At 58.3% G+C, this 15,047-nt stretch overlaps 1 protein-coding gene across 4 annotated transcripts in view; it reads left to right on the top strand.

Annotated features, from left to right (window-relative positions):
* The first annotated feature begins 378 nt into the window (after positions 1–378).
* Positions 379–15,047, top strand: part of PIP5K1C (phosphatidylinositol-4-phosphate 5-kinase type 1 gamma) — a 45,368-nt gene continuing 30,699 nt past the window's right edge. For all 4 annotated transcript variants that reach the window (XM_040241944.1, XM_040241943.1, XM_040241942.1 and 1 more), the window contains exon 1: positions 379–516. In XM_040241944.1, the coding sequence (XP_040097878.1) occupies positions 423–516 (94 nt within the window). In that variant the 5' untranslated portion in view covers positions 379–422. The remainder of the gene's footprint in view (positions 517–15,047) is intronic.

Below are 15,047 nucleotides of genomic sequence, written 5' to 3'. Positions count from 1 at the left end.
GAGAAGGAAATGGCAACCCTCTCCAGTGTTCTTGCCTGGGATAATCTCACTGACGGAGGAGCCTAGCGGGCTACAGTCCATGCTGTCATAGAATCGCACGCGACTGAGAGACAGCGCTACAGCAGTATTGGCAGAAATGGCGCTGCTCTTCCATTCTCTGGGCGCGTGAGGGCGCTCGCGGCGCTCCCGGGGACTCTGACGCACGCAGGCCCCGCCCCCGAGTCCCTATTGGCGACGCGCGCAATGCGCGATGGCGCAGCGCCTGGCCCCGCCCCGGGCCCGCCCCTCGCTCCCTGGCCCGGCCCCCTCCCTCCGCTCTTCTGCCGGTGGCGGTTGTTGTTCAGCGGCGGCGGCCGCAGCTCGGGTCGCAGCCTCTGGCCGCCCGGCCGCCCGCCAGCCCGCCGGCGGGTCCGCGCGCGGCCATGGAGCTGGAGGTGCCGGACGAGGCGGAGAGCGCCGAAGCCGGGGCCGTGACCTCGGAGGCGGCCTGGGCGGCGGAGAGCGGTGCGACGGCAGGTAACGGTTCCGGACCTTCCTCCCCTCCCCGCTCCCCGAATGGACCCGCCTGACCCCCCTGCCGGGGCCCAGTGGACCCGTCCGAGCTCTGGAGGGGCGTCGGGACCTGCTGCAGAAAGGTCGGAACGTTCCACTCGGGGGCGCTCGCGGGGGGGATGGAACGCCCCACTCCGGGGCCAGGGGACGCGGGCCCGAGGGAGGACGGTACACCCCGCCTCGGTGGCTCAGGCGTGGCGCCACCCATTCCTGGGGTCCTTGGGGAGAACTGTGGGTCTGGGGGCGGGGGTGGGTGCAGGGCCCCATTCTGGAAGGCTGTGGGTGGAGCAGCTCCGGTTGGAGGCGCGCGGGGAAGGATGGGCGGGGGGAGGCGACCCGCGTTTAGGACGCGCCATGGGTGAGTGGGTGCACCGCCTGCCTCCTGCTGAGGGCGCTGGGGGACGACATCCCACCCTGTCTTGTGAGGGAGCTGCTCTACGCGTGGGACTGTGGAGTACCCCCGTTCCAGTGAGGAGCCCTGCCTCCAAAGGGTGATACAGACCCTCTGCTCCAGGCCGCCCACCTTGCTAGTGTCAGCTCCCAGGCCTCACCTCTTGCCCTGCAAGCGGTCACCCTCTGGGCCCATCTTACTGGTCGTGAAGGGCAGGGGCTGCTGTGGTGGAAATGGGGGGTCTCGAAGGCCACCCGGGTCAGCCTCCTGACTACCTTATCATTCTTTGTGGAATTCACCAGACCAGGTTTTTAGTTCTCTGGCCGTTCTTTTCCCTTCCTGGGCCTCAGTTTACTTGCTCTAACAGGAGGGGGCTAGGGGTTGACATCTCCAGACACCTTCAGTGCCAGGGCTCTGCAAGCAGGTGGGGAACAGGAGAGCCCCCGTCCTTTTCCCTGGATGTTGAGAGGGGGCTGCCGTGGCTCTGCAGGGGGTACTGCTTTCCCCAGGTCCTCTCCTGGGTCTGTATCCCTCGCCCTTCCCTAGAGCAGGTTTAGGGAGGGAGGCGGCCTCACCCAGCCCTGCGGGCTCCAGGCCTAGCCGAGCCCAGCCCCTGCCTGGAGGGGCCGGTTCCTTCTTCGTCCAAATTTCAGGCTTCCAAGTAGGAAGTTTCCGATCTGCAGAATTCTCCATTTCCCCCTCCCTCCCCACAAGGCAGCCCTCGCTGGCGAGTCCCTGTGGATGCCCACCTGGGGCACCCATCCTTCTCCCCCGGGCCTCCTGAACCTTCCGTGGCCGGAGGGAGATACTGCGCTGCCCGGGAGTTGGGAGAAATGTCTGGAGGAATAGCCAGAGCTGGGAGCAATCTCCAGCCCGCCCCAAGCCTCCCCGGGCTCCGGAGCACCCCCACTGCTCCCCTTCCTGCTACCATCTGGAGCTGCATGGTGGATGGCCCCGTTTAGCTCCACCATCCGGCCCCCACGCCCTGCTTCTTTGCTGGCAGCGATGCCAGCACCAGGCAGTGGAGGGGCCCGGCTGAAGTCCCTTCTCAGCCCCCTGACCTCCACCAGCAGTCCTCTGCCCTATATGGGCAGAGGCAAAACAGCCTAGGACACAGTGACCACAGGAAAGCCACACAGCAAACTGTCTTATCAGGGGCTAGGTGATGGGGACAGATAAAGTTCAGGCCCCGGCTGTGGTTGGGTCTGAGCCCAGGGACTTGACCAGTGAGACCCGCCCCCCGCCCCCGGCCTGTCCCCAAACCCACAGAAACCCGACTCCCACAGCTGATGGCTTATTTCATTCACTGTAGGGTCAATAGCTACCTCTCCTCTGCTGAACCCATTTCTGTTATGTTTGGGGAACAACTGTCCACGCCTTTCCTGCTGCTCACACAGACGCGTAAACACACAGCCTGGGCTGCTCATTCACCAGGGGGTTTGGAGGGTACCCTCACACCTTGGCACCAGTGACAGTTAGGGCTGGAAAATTCTTTGTTGTGGGGACACCATCCTGGACACTGTAGGGGGTGGAGCAGCATCCCTGCCCCCACTCACTCGATGCCAGGAGCCCCCCAGTCATGATGACCACAGACCTTCTCCCCAGACATCACCCGTATTCCCTGGAGACGCAGCCATCAAGGGTGAGGCCTGCTGTACTTCCCTTATCATTCTGTGCCTTGCTGGCTTTTTTATCCACAATATGATCCCCCCCCCACCGCCCCCACGTTGGTATCAGTTCTTTTCAGAGAAAGAGAATACAGTGCTGTGATTGAGAGGGTGGAAACTGTAGCTTGCCTGTGTTCCACTCAGGTGCTCTGTGACCTCCAAGGTCAAATGCCTTGATCTCTCTGAGCCTCAGTGTCCCCATCTGTAAAATGGGGCCATACTGCCAGCAGTACCTGAATTAGCGCATCAGCAAGTGGAGAGTGCTTGGGGAACTTTAGCAGCAGCCCACACCGGATAGGCCTTACTGACTCAGAGGGCCTCCTGGTGGGGGACAGTTGGGTGGTGTCTGGAGCTGGCTTTGTTGTCACAGCCATACTGCAGTAAACACCCTTGAACATGGCCTGGCGCTGTGGTGCTTTCATCTCTAGAAGCTGGAGTCCCTGCCTCTGAGTGGCTGGGTCAGGGGCAAGCAGGTTGACGCTTGGGGGCTTTGTGGAGAGTCCCGGCAGGGCTGAGAGAGCCTGGCTGTCTGTGTGCCCACAGCCTTGCTAGCTCCACTCTGGATGTTATTGGCCTCAGTCAGTGGGGCCAATCTGATGGGAGTTCAATGTTGGTGGTGTTTAGAATCTGGTTACTTTAAAACACCTGGGTTCCCAAGGCCTGGTCCAGGGAAGGCCTGCTGGGGTTCTCTGCTGGCTCTTGGGGGCCGTGTTGGGTGTCTGGCTCCAGCAAGGATCTCAGGGAGGGCTGGGCCCTGTGGGGGCCCATGAGCTGCCTGTGGGCTTCGGCTGTGCTGTGGTCTGTTGCTTCTGAGCTGTTTCCCTCCTGCCCTTCTTGCTTCCATGTTATTTCAGAACAGTCAGCTTCATCCCACAGACCCCCAACCCCTTCCCACGTCTAACTTGGTGGCAGATTTTGTTGGCTTTGCCTCCAAATGGACTGAAAATCCACCCACTTCCCCCTACCCCTCTGCCTCCGCCTGGTTTAGCCCCGTCCTCATTGCTGGCCTGATCTGTCTCTTCCTGTGTTCCCTGCCACTCAACTCCAGAAGGCTCTGCCCCTCCTCTGCCACGGCCCTCCAGGGTCCCACCTCACTGGGCTAAAAGCCCAGGTCCTCCCCCAAGGCCATGCATGTCCTGCCCTCCCCTCTTTCCTCTCTCCCCTTCTCTCACTCTGTAAAAGACCCCCGGGCCTCCACCCTGCTCCTCCAGCACAGCAGACCCCGTCCTGCCCCAGGACCTTTGCACCTGCTGTGTCCTCTGCCCAGGATGCTTGTCCTCTATATCCCTGACTTTGCTTCCGGAGCTCTTCCAAGTTTTTGCTATGACATCTCCCCTCGGGCTTCCCCTTATGGTTGAGGGGCCTGAAGGAGGGGCAGGAAGCCAGCACAGCCCAGGAAAAGGCCTGAGTGGCTTGAAGAGCAGTGGGGGCCATCATGGCTGGGCAGGTGGGGCCTCCTCATGAGGCTTCCTCTGCAGCTGTGGGTGGATGGTAACCTGGGGCTGTGGCCGCCCTCGTCCCCTCACTGACTCAGCTACAGCCTTTGGAGGCAGAAGGGTCCCAGTTCTAATCCCACCCTGGCCCCTTTCTAGTGATGTGACATCTGGCACTTGGTCTGGCACACTCAGTTCCCTCTGTAAAGCAGCCCCGGGAGCTAAACCATCTTTGCCAGCTGGGGACCCTCTGCCTTGATTTCTCCATCTGTGAAATGGGCAGATGACTGTGCCTTTCTTGGAGGGCTGGGCCAGGCGGATTGGCATGTAGAGCCCTGGAAGGATGGATGGGGACCTGCTTAAGGGACCACTTCCCTCAGAACCTGGATGGGCAGGGCCGATGTCCAGCTCGGCTCATGGGGTCTCTCTGTGCCTGGTTGTGGCCTGTTGGACATTCCTGGAGGCTGGCTGGGGGTGGGGGTCAGGTACTAGGGCTCCCTTGCTCTCAGGGGGTTAGGATGCGATGGCAAGCAGGTGAGCCCAGGGGTCGTAGACTGAGGCCCGAGTCCATCCCACCTGCCGGTTCTTGTCTGTCTCGTCTCGTTGGTGCTTACCATGCCCTGTCACTTGCCTGTCGTCACAGGGTATCCAGCTACTGTGACAGAGCTGAGTGTTGAGATGGGCTCATGGCCTGTGAAGTCAGGGACACATGCTGACTGGTGCTCTATGGAAGATGCCTGCCAACCCCTGAGTCAGACCACGCCAGCTCCAAGGGAGCTGTGAGGGTAGTGAAAGGGGCATTATGGCCCCAAGGGGTGACCAAGACCTGCTGCCTTAGAGCTGTCAGGGGAGCAGGTGACCCGAGGGAGAAATAGCAGCCATGTCAAGCATGTAGGCAGGAGATCAGCTGTACAAAGGCCCTGAGGCAGGGATGAGCGTCGTGGGGACCTAGCCTCACACAGGTTCTGGTCTGAGTCCAGCTGATGGCGCTGGCAGGTGTAAGCAGGTTGGTAAGTCACACTCCAGAGTGATCACACTTGGGCTGCTTGGTAGGAAGAGGGGCTGTGGGGCCAGGGGCCTGGACAGGGGTCTTGTGGGGGTGGAGGAAGATGAGAGAGTCTGCACCCTGGAGTTGATGAGGGCAGATAGGGAAGGGCCCAAGAAGGAGCAGGTCTGGGGGTCCAGGCTCAGGCAGGCTTGTGCTGATGGGGGAAGGGAAGGTCTGGTGGGCTTCCTGGGATTTCCGACGCAGGTGGAGGCCCACGGGACCTTGGGTGGGATGGCCTGAGGCTCAGCCTGACTCACTCTTGCCTGGGCTGAGGACTGTGTACCTCTCTCCACCTCGCAAGGTGAGGATAGTGGGGTCCCAAAGATTTGGTAGGGCAGGAAGAGGCGGGACCCACCTCCCCTGGCAGCACTCGTTAAGTGACAGCATTTACCAGCAGGGGGCTGAGGATCAAGAGCATCTGGACTCCAGGGCCCCCTGTTCCCCCAGCCTGCCGCCCCAGCCCAGCCCTAGCCGCATGCCACCACTCATAACAGTCCAGGTCGGAGCCCTGCTGGGAATTTCCAGGCTGCTGCCAGTTGGCTGTGGGGCTTGAGGTAGGACCGCCCACATTAGGGATTACTGACCTGGGGATTAGCTGAGGGGCCCCTGCACTAATTAGGCACCACCAGGCCGCCTGGAGAGGTTAGTGTCCAACCTCAGGAGCCAGATGCCAGAACCAGCAGGAGGGCATCTGGGGACCTGGCGTCTGGCTCTGACCCAGGAAAGGGACCCCAGCATTAGTCACAGTTGCACCTCACTCAGTCACACTCATCGTGTCCATATGTGGGCCTTGATCCTGGGGGCCGGGGATGAAAGTTTGAGGCTGTGGGATGCGGGGCGGGTGTTTGTTACACGTGGGTGCTGAAGAATGGCTGGGCCAGGCGCTGGAGCCAGCCCGAATGAGACAGTGTGGTCCCTGTGTGCAGGGGTGGGGGGTTGCCAGTGGGGTGCATGCAGGCAGTAAGTAAAGGAGGAAAAGAGGTATAATGCTGCCAAGGGGAAGAGAAGAGCAGAGAAGGGGAGAGAAAGGACAGGGGTGCGTACTATGGAGTGTGGGGAGGGGCTTCCAGCACGTGCAAAGGCCCTGGGGCAGACCATGTTGGAGGAACATAGAGGAGGCTTGTGTGTCTGGAGCAGAGTCTGGAGGGGAGGTCAGGGAGGGGACTGGGCAGGTTGTGCAGGGCCTCATGGGCCTGGGGGAGGACATGGGCTTTTACCCCAGGGAGTTGAGAGCCCTGCAGGGCTATGGGCAGAGGAGGGGTGGGCCTGACTTAGCTGCTCACAGACTAAGCCACAGTGGGGGACAGACTGTGGGGAGGGAGGAAGGAGTCGGGCACCGGGGCAGAGGGGACTGTGCAGGTCCTGGTGGGTGGGGCTGGGGCTCAGGTGAAGGCAGGAGTGATTCAGAGTAGATTTTAGAAGCCAGATTGACAGGACTGATTGAAGGGTTGAGCATGGAGGAGCAAGAGACAGAGGGGAGTAGGGGCTGACTCCCATGTTGTGACCTGTGCCCCAGAAAGACAAGCTGCCTCGTCTAAGGTGGCAGATGGGGTGGGAGCAGGTGTGGGGGACGGTCGGGTGCAGTGTTAGTATGAGACATAGAGCAGTGCTTGAGGACAGAGGACCCAGTCTGGAGCCGGGGGGTGGTGGGCAGGTGGCTTTGGGGTGGGGAGGTGGGGGTGAGGCAGGGCCAGGGCTTACCTGTGTGGAGTGATGACAGGGCAGCTGAAGTCCCTGTTGGGAGACACGTCTTAGCACCTCTGGTAGGACATGGCCTTTCCAGCCTCTGACCACTGGAGGGAAGGTGACCAGGGAGCGGGTGCAGAGGATTTGGGGTCCCAGCAGCCCCGGGAGGCTCATGGGGGAAGCAGGATTCAGGCTTGCCTTCCTCTCGGGGTCCCATGAGCCAGCCCACAGGAACTGTCCAGGACAGGGCCCAGCCCTGAGGCTGGTGGCCCAGGGGGCACCTGCCAGGGCAGGAATCTGAGTGGGCTGTCTCTTGGGTCCTTCTGCCACCAGTTAGGGACTGGGATGGATGTGGAAAGAGCAGGGGCCTTTATCGGGGTGTCCTCAGGATAGGAGGGATGATCAGGGTCAGCACCCTGAGCCAGCTTAGGGTTGACTGGTTTGGGGGCGGTGGCTCTGGGATTGGGTGGGCCCTGACTGGGCCTGGCCTGGCCGGGGATGGTTAGGGTGGGGCCCCCGGGCTTGTGTGTGAGCAGGATGAGGAAGGGGAGGGTGTGAACCATGGTGGCTTGGTTTGCACAGCACACGTGCTCATGGGCATGTTGTTTGTGATCTGGGAGTTGGCTGACTCAAGGTGAGACAGTCCCCAGGTCTGCAGGACCCCCAAGATGTTGGAGCATCGTTAAGATGCATGTGATTAACCCCAGGTGAACTATTCTGAGCTCCCTCCAGCAAGGGTGAGAGCGCTGCGCCTCGTCCATTTCTTCCATCGTTGCTGAACTTACACACACGGGGATGTTTTGATGTAGTTGCAACTTGTGTGTGTATATATATATATATATATATCTCATACTAATACATATCAAAACTGAGTCAGAGAAAACATGAATCAGAGGGAAAGGTTTTCATGTCTTGTTTCATCTTAATGTTTCATCTTCGTTTTGTTGAGAATGTACCCTGGGACTTCTCTGGTGGCCCAGTGGTTAAGATGCCGCACTCCCACTGCAAGAAGTGCAGGCTCGATCCTTGGTCAGGAAACTAAGACCCCGTGTGCCAAGCGGCACGGCCATAAAATAGGAAAAAAAAAGTTTCCCAGCCAAAGGAGCAAAAACCCTGGGATAAAGGGACCTATCCACCGAGGGCAGAGATAAGAGAGTTCTTGTCCATAAAGAGAGTTCTCAGTCCCCTCCGCATCCTGTCTTGATTCCATACTCACAGACCGTTTTCCACCACTCACTCCACTCCTGCATTCCATCCTACACATCTCAGGACTCTTACCTCACTTTCTGGGAACTGCATATCAATTGCATCATATATTTCCCATTTTCAAATTACATATCAGTCTTTTACTTATTGATCTGTAGGAGCTTTTTATATATTATGGAAGGTTTATTTATTTTTTTAATCCATGATACAAATAAGTGCAAGAAGCTTCTCCCCATCTTCTCTTACAGTGGTTATTGATGCCAGGCAGATATTTTGTTTTCATGTGGTCACATTGTCTTTCTTCCTATGGTTTCTCAGGTTGGTGAATGTGTCATTTGTGCTGAGGTTACAGTTAAATTCTTCTAGTGCTTCTGTGGAGAAGGCAATGGCACCCCACTCCAGTACTCTTGCCTGGAAAATCCCATGGACAGAGGAGCCTGGTGGGCTGTAGTCCAGGGGGTCGTGAAGAGTCAGACACGACTGAGCGACTTCACTTTCACTTTTCACTTTCATGCATTGGAGAAGGCAATGGCAACCCCCTCCAGTACTCTTGCCTGGTGAATCCCAGTGATGGCAGAGGCTGGTGGGCTGCCGTCTATGGGGTCGCACAGAGTCGGACACGACTGACATGACTTAGCAGCAGCAGTGCTTCTATAATTTTACTTTTTTCCCTTTATGTTTAAATTCCTGTTAGATTTGGAGTTTATCCCGGCATGAGACGTGCGAGGGTTTAATTGAGCAGAGTGCTCCCAGGCGGCTCTGGGTCATCCCAGCCCCTTCCTGGATAATCTGCTTTCCTCCCGCTAGCAAATGTCACCCGATCACAGGCCAGACTCCGGCGAGTGGCTGGTCTATTTCTGGACTTTGATTCGATTCTCCTCGTCTGCCTCTGCCTTCATGCAGAAGTCATGCCTTCAGCTACAAGTAATAACACGTTTACCAGGAGAAAAGCCGCAGTGAGACCTGCAGTTGGTGGAAAGTGAGCGTTTGTTTCTGTCTCAACTCTACATTTCTGCAGAGGCAATGACTGTCATTCTGGGTATATTATTATCCTTTCAACATTTTACTTTGAAAACTTTGAAACCTTCACAGAGTTGTGGGGACATTCTGGCCACACCCACATGCCCTCTGCCATGAAGTCCAGGGGAAGGAGGACACGCAGGGCCTGGCTCCCTAGGGCTCTGTCACCCAGTGTCACGACTGATCCCCATGTGACCTGGTCTGACACCAGCTGTTGATTCAGTCAGAAATGCAGGAAGCCCAGCACTAAAGAGACCCCGCAAAGGACCCTTGTCTGGTCTGAGGGCTGAGCCCAGCAGGCAGGGCACCACCTCACTGGGCACGTGGGGAGCATCCTAGGACCTCGCCGATCCGCATGTACCTGGGAGTGAACGTGTGAGTTACAGGTTCCTTCCCACCACTAGGAAGACCTGCAGATGGGGAATCTGTGGGTAAGGAGGACAGAGGAGGCCGGGCTATGTGTCCCATAAACAGAGAGACTCTCTGAGCCCAGCGCAGGGTCACATGGAGGAAATGGAACATGGGACAGGATTCAGTTCCATGGATTAACCCAGGCTGTCCTGCGTGGTAACATCTGCTTCCTCCTTGGGACTCCATCCAGGATCACACTCAGCATTTGGGGTCAGTGGGACCCTCTCAGGGCCCCTCTGTGACCCTAACCTCAGATGACCGCCCATGCCCTGCCACCTGTGGAGCCACCGGGCATGTGACTGGTGACCCTGCCCTCCTCCAGGGAAGGGAACCTGTCCTCCGCCTGTTCCTGCAGGAAGCCCACTTGATTTCCCTGGCCAAGGCTGCCCCCACTGCCCTTAGACCTTTCACGTGATGGCCGTGTGGTGACCGTCCACTGCCCTGTGGGTCGTTTCTGCCTGAGCTGCAGGCCCTGAACTCTGGCAGCAGACCCGTGCTTGGTCCCTATGGCTGTTCTGCTGTCTGTGGCACCAGTAGTGAAGGTTCTGGAACTTTCTTTCTCTCAGGGCCCGCAGAGTCCTGGACGAACACCCCTGCCCCCACCCCCCTTGCCATCCCCGGCCCTGTCCTGTGCAAGGCTTCCTGTTTACCACTCTGGAGACACTCACTCTGTGCACTGAGATGGAGTGGGGGGTTGTGGTGTGGGCTGCTGGTCAGGACTTGGCCCCCACCTGCACGCTCCCCTCCAGCCTCATCAAGCCCTGTCTGCTGTCCCTGGAGAATGTCCCATCCCGTCACAGGGTCTTTGCATGTGCTGCCCGCTACATCCCCCCACCCGCCCTTAGAAGTCAGCTCTCATGACTTTCTCTTCTGTGAAGCTGCCATGTGTTTCTGGCACAAAACAGATCTGGCTCCCCCCTCAGGCCCACTCCAGGCACCTCTCTCACCAGCACCCCCATCTCCCACCCCCTCCGCCCCCGCCCACAATGCAGGGGCCCCGGGTTCAATCCCTGGTCAGGGAACTAGATCCCACATGCCGCAGCTAAGATCTGGCACAACTGAATAAATAAATATTTTAAAAATACTTCATTGCTAAAGAACTCTACTGGCTATTTGAGCCTTTAGAAAGTAGTAATCATTTTGTAATGGCAACATCAAAGATCACTTACGACAGATCACTGTACCAAGTGTAGTAGTGATAAAGTTTGAAACCTGAGAATTAACAGAATGTGACTCAGAGACTTGGAGGGAGCAAATGCTGTTGGGTAAACGACGTTGGCACACCTGCCCGATGGAGGGCGCCCACGGACGTGCAGCGTGAGAAGCACACGGTGTCTGCCCTGTGCAGTGAGGCAGGATTAGGCTGCAGACCTCAGTCTGCACTTAGGAGTTTTGGGTAACAGCTTTGTTGAGGTAGAATTCACGGGCCACTGGGTTTTACCTATTCAAAGTGTGTAATTCAGTGGTTTCACTATATCCACAGAATTGTGGAGCCATCACCACAGTCGATTTTAGAGCACTTTCATCACCCCAGAAGGAAACCCGTCCCCATGAGCAGGCGCCCTCCATCTGCCCTCCCAGCCCCTGACAATCAGTACCCCACTCTCTGTGTCTGCAGATCGGCCTGCTCTGCACGTTTCCCATCACTGGAATCACACCCTCTGTGTCCTTATGTGTCTGCTCCTCTCACTGAGCATCGTGTTCTCAGGGTGCGTCTACGTGATAGCGAGTGTCAGGGCTTCTCTCCTTCTCGAGGCCAAGTGACGCTCCCGGGTGTGGAGGGACATGTGTGTTTATCCACCCGTCCATGGGCATTTGGGCTGTTTGCACCTCTCGGCTGGTGTGGCTCATAGGCCGAGAACATCCATGTACAGCCCTTACATGGACATGGGTCCTCGTGTCTCTGGTGGACACCCAGCCTTGGGGCTGCTGGGTCCGATGGAAACTCCACTTACCCTTCTGAAGAGACACCGCCCTGTTCCCACTCAGCTGCACCTGCTCCCCCACCCCGTCCTCATCATGGGGTGGGGCTGGGCGCTCACCATGAGCTCCAGGTGTGTTTCCCTGACGGTCAGTGAACATCTCTTGCCTGTTGGCCATTCATGTTTCCTTTTTGGAGAAATGTCTGTTCAAATCCTTTGCTTCTTTTCTTTTTTCTTTCCTTCTTTTTTTCTTTTAAGTGTGTGTGTGTGTGTTTTGACATGGACTATTTTAAAGTCTTCCTTGAATTTGTTGCAGCATGGTTTCTGTTCTGTGGTTTGGTGCCTTGGCCATATGGTATGTAAAACCTTAGTTCCCCGGCCAGGGATCAAACCCACTCCCCCGTATCGGAAGGCGAAGTCTTCACCACCAGGGACCACCAGGAAAGTCCCTGCTTGTCTTCCAGTTGGGTTGGGTTTGTTTCATCGCTGAATTGCAGACCTCCTTTCTGTGGTTCCGACACGAGCCCCTCCTTGGGTAGGTGACCCACAGTGCTCCCTCCCGTTCTCTGACTGGTCTTCTCGCCTCTGCAGTGGTGCCTGTGGAAGCACAGATGTATTTCATTGTGACCAGGCCCCATTTCTCTCTTTTCCTTGGCTGCTGGTTCCCTGGGTGTTGTAGGCGAGGAATCCTGCCTGACTTGGGGTCATGAGGTTTGACCTTGTTTTCCTCTGAGGGTTCTATGGCCTTAGCCCTTGCCTTCGTTTAGGTTTGTGATCGTTTGAGTTGATTTTGTGTTGCTGTGAGCGGACCCCAGTGTCTCCTCTCGTCTGGTTGCCTTGGTGCCCTCGTGGTCTCTGGTCACTGGGGGGCCAGGACAGACCCAGTCTGGGAAGAGCTGCAAGTGGACCCTAATCACCAACCACGCATGGGTCCTGCAGTGACAGATGTGGCAGGGCCTGTCCCTTCCCTGCCCTCACCTCTTATCACTCACTCTGTTCTGGCCTCAACAGCCTCTGGCTGTGACGGCTCCACAGTCACAGTCCTGCCTCAGGACCTTGGTGCTGGCTCCTCCTGCTGCTGGGAGGCTGTGGGGCTCTCAGATGGCTGGTTGCTTCCCAGCTGTTCCTTGGATGCGGTTGTGGCTCAGGCTGGAGTCTGCTGTCTGGCGTCAAGTGCATCCTCCTCTCTTGGTCCTGAGTGGCCTCTGGTGAGTGATCTGGCCTCTCCGAGCCTCGACCTCCACATCTGCTGCGTGGACGTGATGATAGCGCCAGTCTTGTGGGCTGATGGGCAGTTTCAGTGAATCAGCAGCGCTGGCCTCATCGCACAGCCACGCTCAGCAGTAACTGTTCCTGGGCCCTCGACCTGTTGCTCCGGCTGCTCCCCACAGTGACCAGCGGGCCAGAGCTGGAGGCCCACATGGCAGGCTGTACCCCGAGGCTCCTGCCCCGCTCTGTGCCAAACCTGCCTGCCCTGGCCCAAGACCTCGACATGATTCCTGGGGTCACCACCAGGGAGAGAGGGTGGGTGCTGGTGTCCATGGCGGTGCCGCGTACCTGCTCGTGGGCTGCAGGAGATGTGACTGCTACCCAGTAAGGGAGCAGCTGCTGGAGGAGTGGCGGTGCAGCAGAAGGTCTAAACCAGGCAGGGTGTGACTTACAGTCAGTGGCAGGGAGTGGTGTCGGGCCAACTCCAGCCAGTGGTCAGGGAAGGCCTCTCTGAGGAGGTGCCATTTGATCCAGGCCTTATCCGTGAGCTGGGGCAGAGTGTTGCACACAGAGGAGAAGCATGTGCAAAGACCCTGGGGCAGGACTGTGCCTGGCACATGTGGGGAGCAGTGAGGGGGCCGTGTGGTGGGAACACAGGGAGTAAGGGCAGGAGGAGGAGAGGGGTGAGGGCCGGAGGACGCACTGTGTGGAGTCCACCTCCATCTGCCCTTCCCCTTTGTTCCCCAGGGGCCATGTGGAGACCAGATAGTACCCATTAGTTACTGCCGTGTAACATTACCCCAGAGCATCATGGCTTAAAACAGCGAGAAACACCTGTCATCTCATGCTTTCTGTGGGTCGGGAATCCGAGGGTGGCTTAGCCCCACACCTCGTGGCTCCATCACTTATGAGGTCACAGTGAGGCTGTGGGCCAGGTGGGAGGAGCTGCCCCCAGGATGGAGTCTCCATTCCCTCATCTGTAAAATGGGATGCTCCTAACCCCTGTCGCATCAAATGGGGCTGTGTGGTCAGCCTGGCTCAAGGGACCTCAAAGTGCAGGAGCCCCTGTGATACCCCTGGAGCCCAGCCAGGCATTGGGGACCTGGTTTGACTGCCAACTTGCCAGGAACTTTGGGCAGGTCCAGGCCCTTGGGTTCTGGAAGGCCCCTGGGAAGTGGAGCCTGGGACTGAATGTGAGAACAGCCCCCACCTGGCTAGCAGCACCACCCACCAGCGACTGGAGGACTTCCGGCCACGGCCCCCACCTCACCCTGAAGTCCTCGTCCGCGGGAATACAGTGTGGCATGTGTCGCCCGGCACAGTGTGTGTCGCCCAGTGCCGGTGCCGGAAAGTAAAAATACATCTGGGAGGAAAACTGGGCCAGGAAGCCTTGTACACCAGCCCTGAGACAGCACGTGGCCCTCCACTGGATGCCTGTGGGGCGGGCGGAGCGCTATCCCTGGGCACTCTGGCCACTGTCCTCCAGTCTGCCCCTGTCTGCTGTCTGCCTCCTGAGCACTGGGCCCTGCGCCCTGGTTTCCCCTGAGGAGCCCCTGCCCACCCTCCCAGGCAGGGTGCTGCAGCCCTGGGTGAGCAGGACCAGGCCCCACTGGGTCAGAGCCGCCCTGCCCTGGGACTTCGCAGGGGACAAGAGGAAGGGGCAGCTGATCCACCCTGGGCCCAGGCGTCTGCTGGGGGGTCAGCACCAAGGACAGCAGTGCTGCGATGGGGAGACAGTCCAGCGAGGCTTGAAGCCCATCACCACGGCCTCTTTGGTCTTGCTGGGTTGCAGACGTTTTTTGTGAGGAGCTGGGTGGTCTGTGTGGGAGCTGACGCAGCTGTGATTGTGAATGAGCGGGAGGGGCCGTGTGCCAGTAAAACCTTGTAACAGCTGCGGTGAGTTTGGTCCATGGGGCAGGTTGCTGGCTCTTGATTTACATCAACAAATATTCTTCCCCCTACACTCATCTTGTTTCTTCAAGGAGCATCCATTGTGTTTCTGTCTCGACTCACATCCAAATGCCCCTTCTCTGAGCCCAGTTTCTTCCTCTAATAGGAGAGACTAGCAGGGTGTTGCTTGGGACAGGCTGGGCTGGAAGCACCACAGTCCGTGGCCGTACTGGCTTCCAGCCCTTCATCTGATGTCCAGCTTGAGGGAACGTGTTGGAGACACTTGGGGGCTGCATTCCCACGCTCTTCCCCCAGGCTCCTGACAGGGCGTACTCAGCCTCCTCCATGCAGCCCTTCTGGGTTTCTCACTCAGCAGGTACTTGCTGAGGTCCACACCATGCCCAGCCGTGGGCAGGTGCAGAGGCATCCAGGACAGGAAGTCGAGCTTTTGGTGGAGTTGGGAGGGCACTGGGGCCAGGACTGTGGTGTGTTATGCAGAGGGGGTGATCCAGGCCACCAGGGGAGGATAGAGCTGGGGTTGCTGCGGCCCCAGGACAGGCGTGGGGAAGGTGAGCTCTGCCCGGGTGTGAACCAGACACGGCTTCCCTCTTC

Source organism: Oryx dammah, unplaced genomic scaffold (genome assembly GCF_014754425.2).
Source record: "Oryx dammah isolate SB20612 unplaced genomic scaffold, SCBI_Odam_1.1 HiC_scaffold_5, whole genome shotgun sequence".
Lineage (NCBI taxonomy): Eukaryota > Metazoa > Chordata > Mammalia > Artiodactyla > Bovidae > Oryx > Oryx dammah.
The sequence above is the reverse complement of the archived record's forward strand: the minus strand, read 5'-3'. Positions and strand labels throughout refer to the sequence as shown.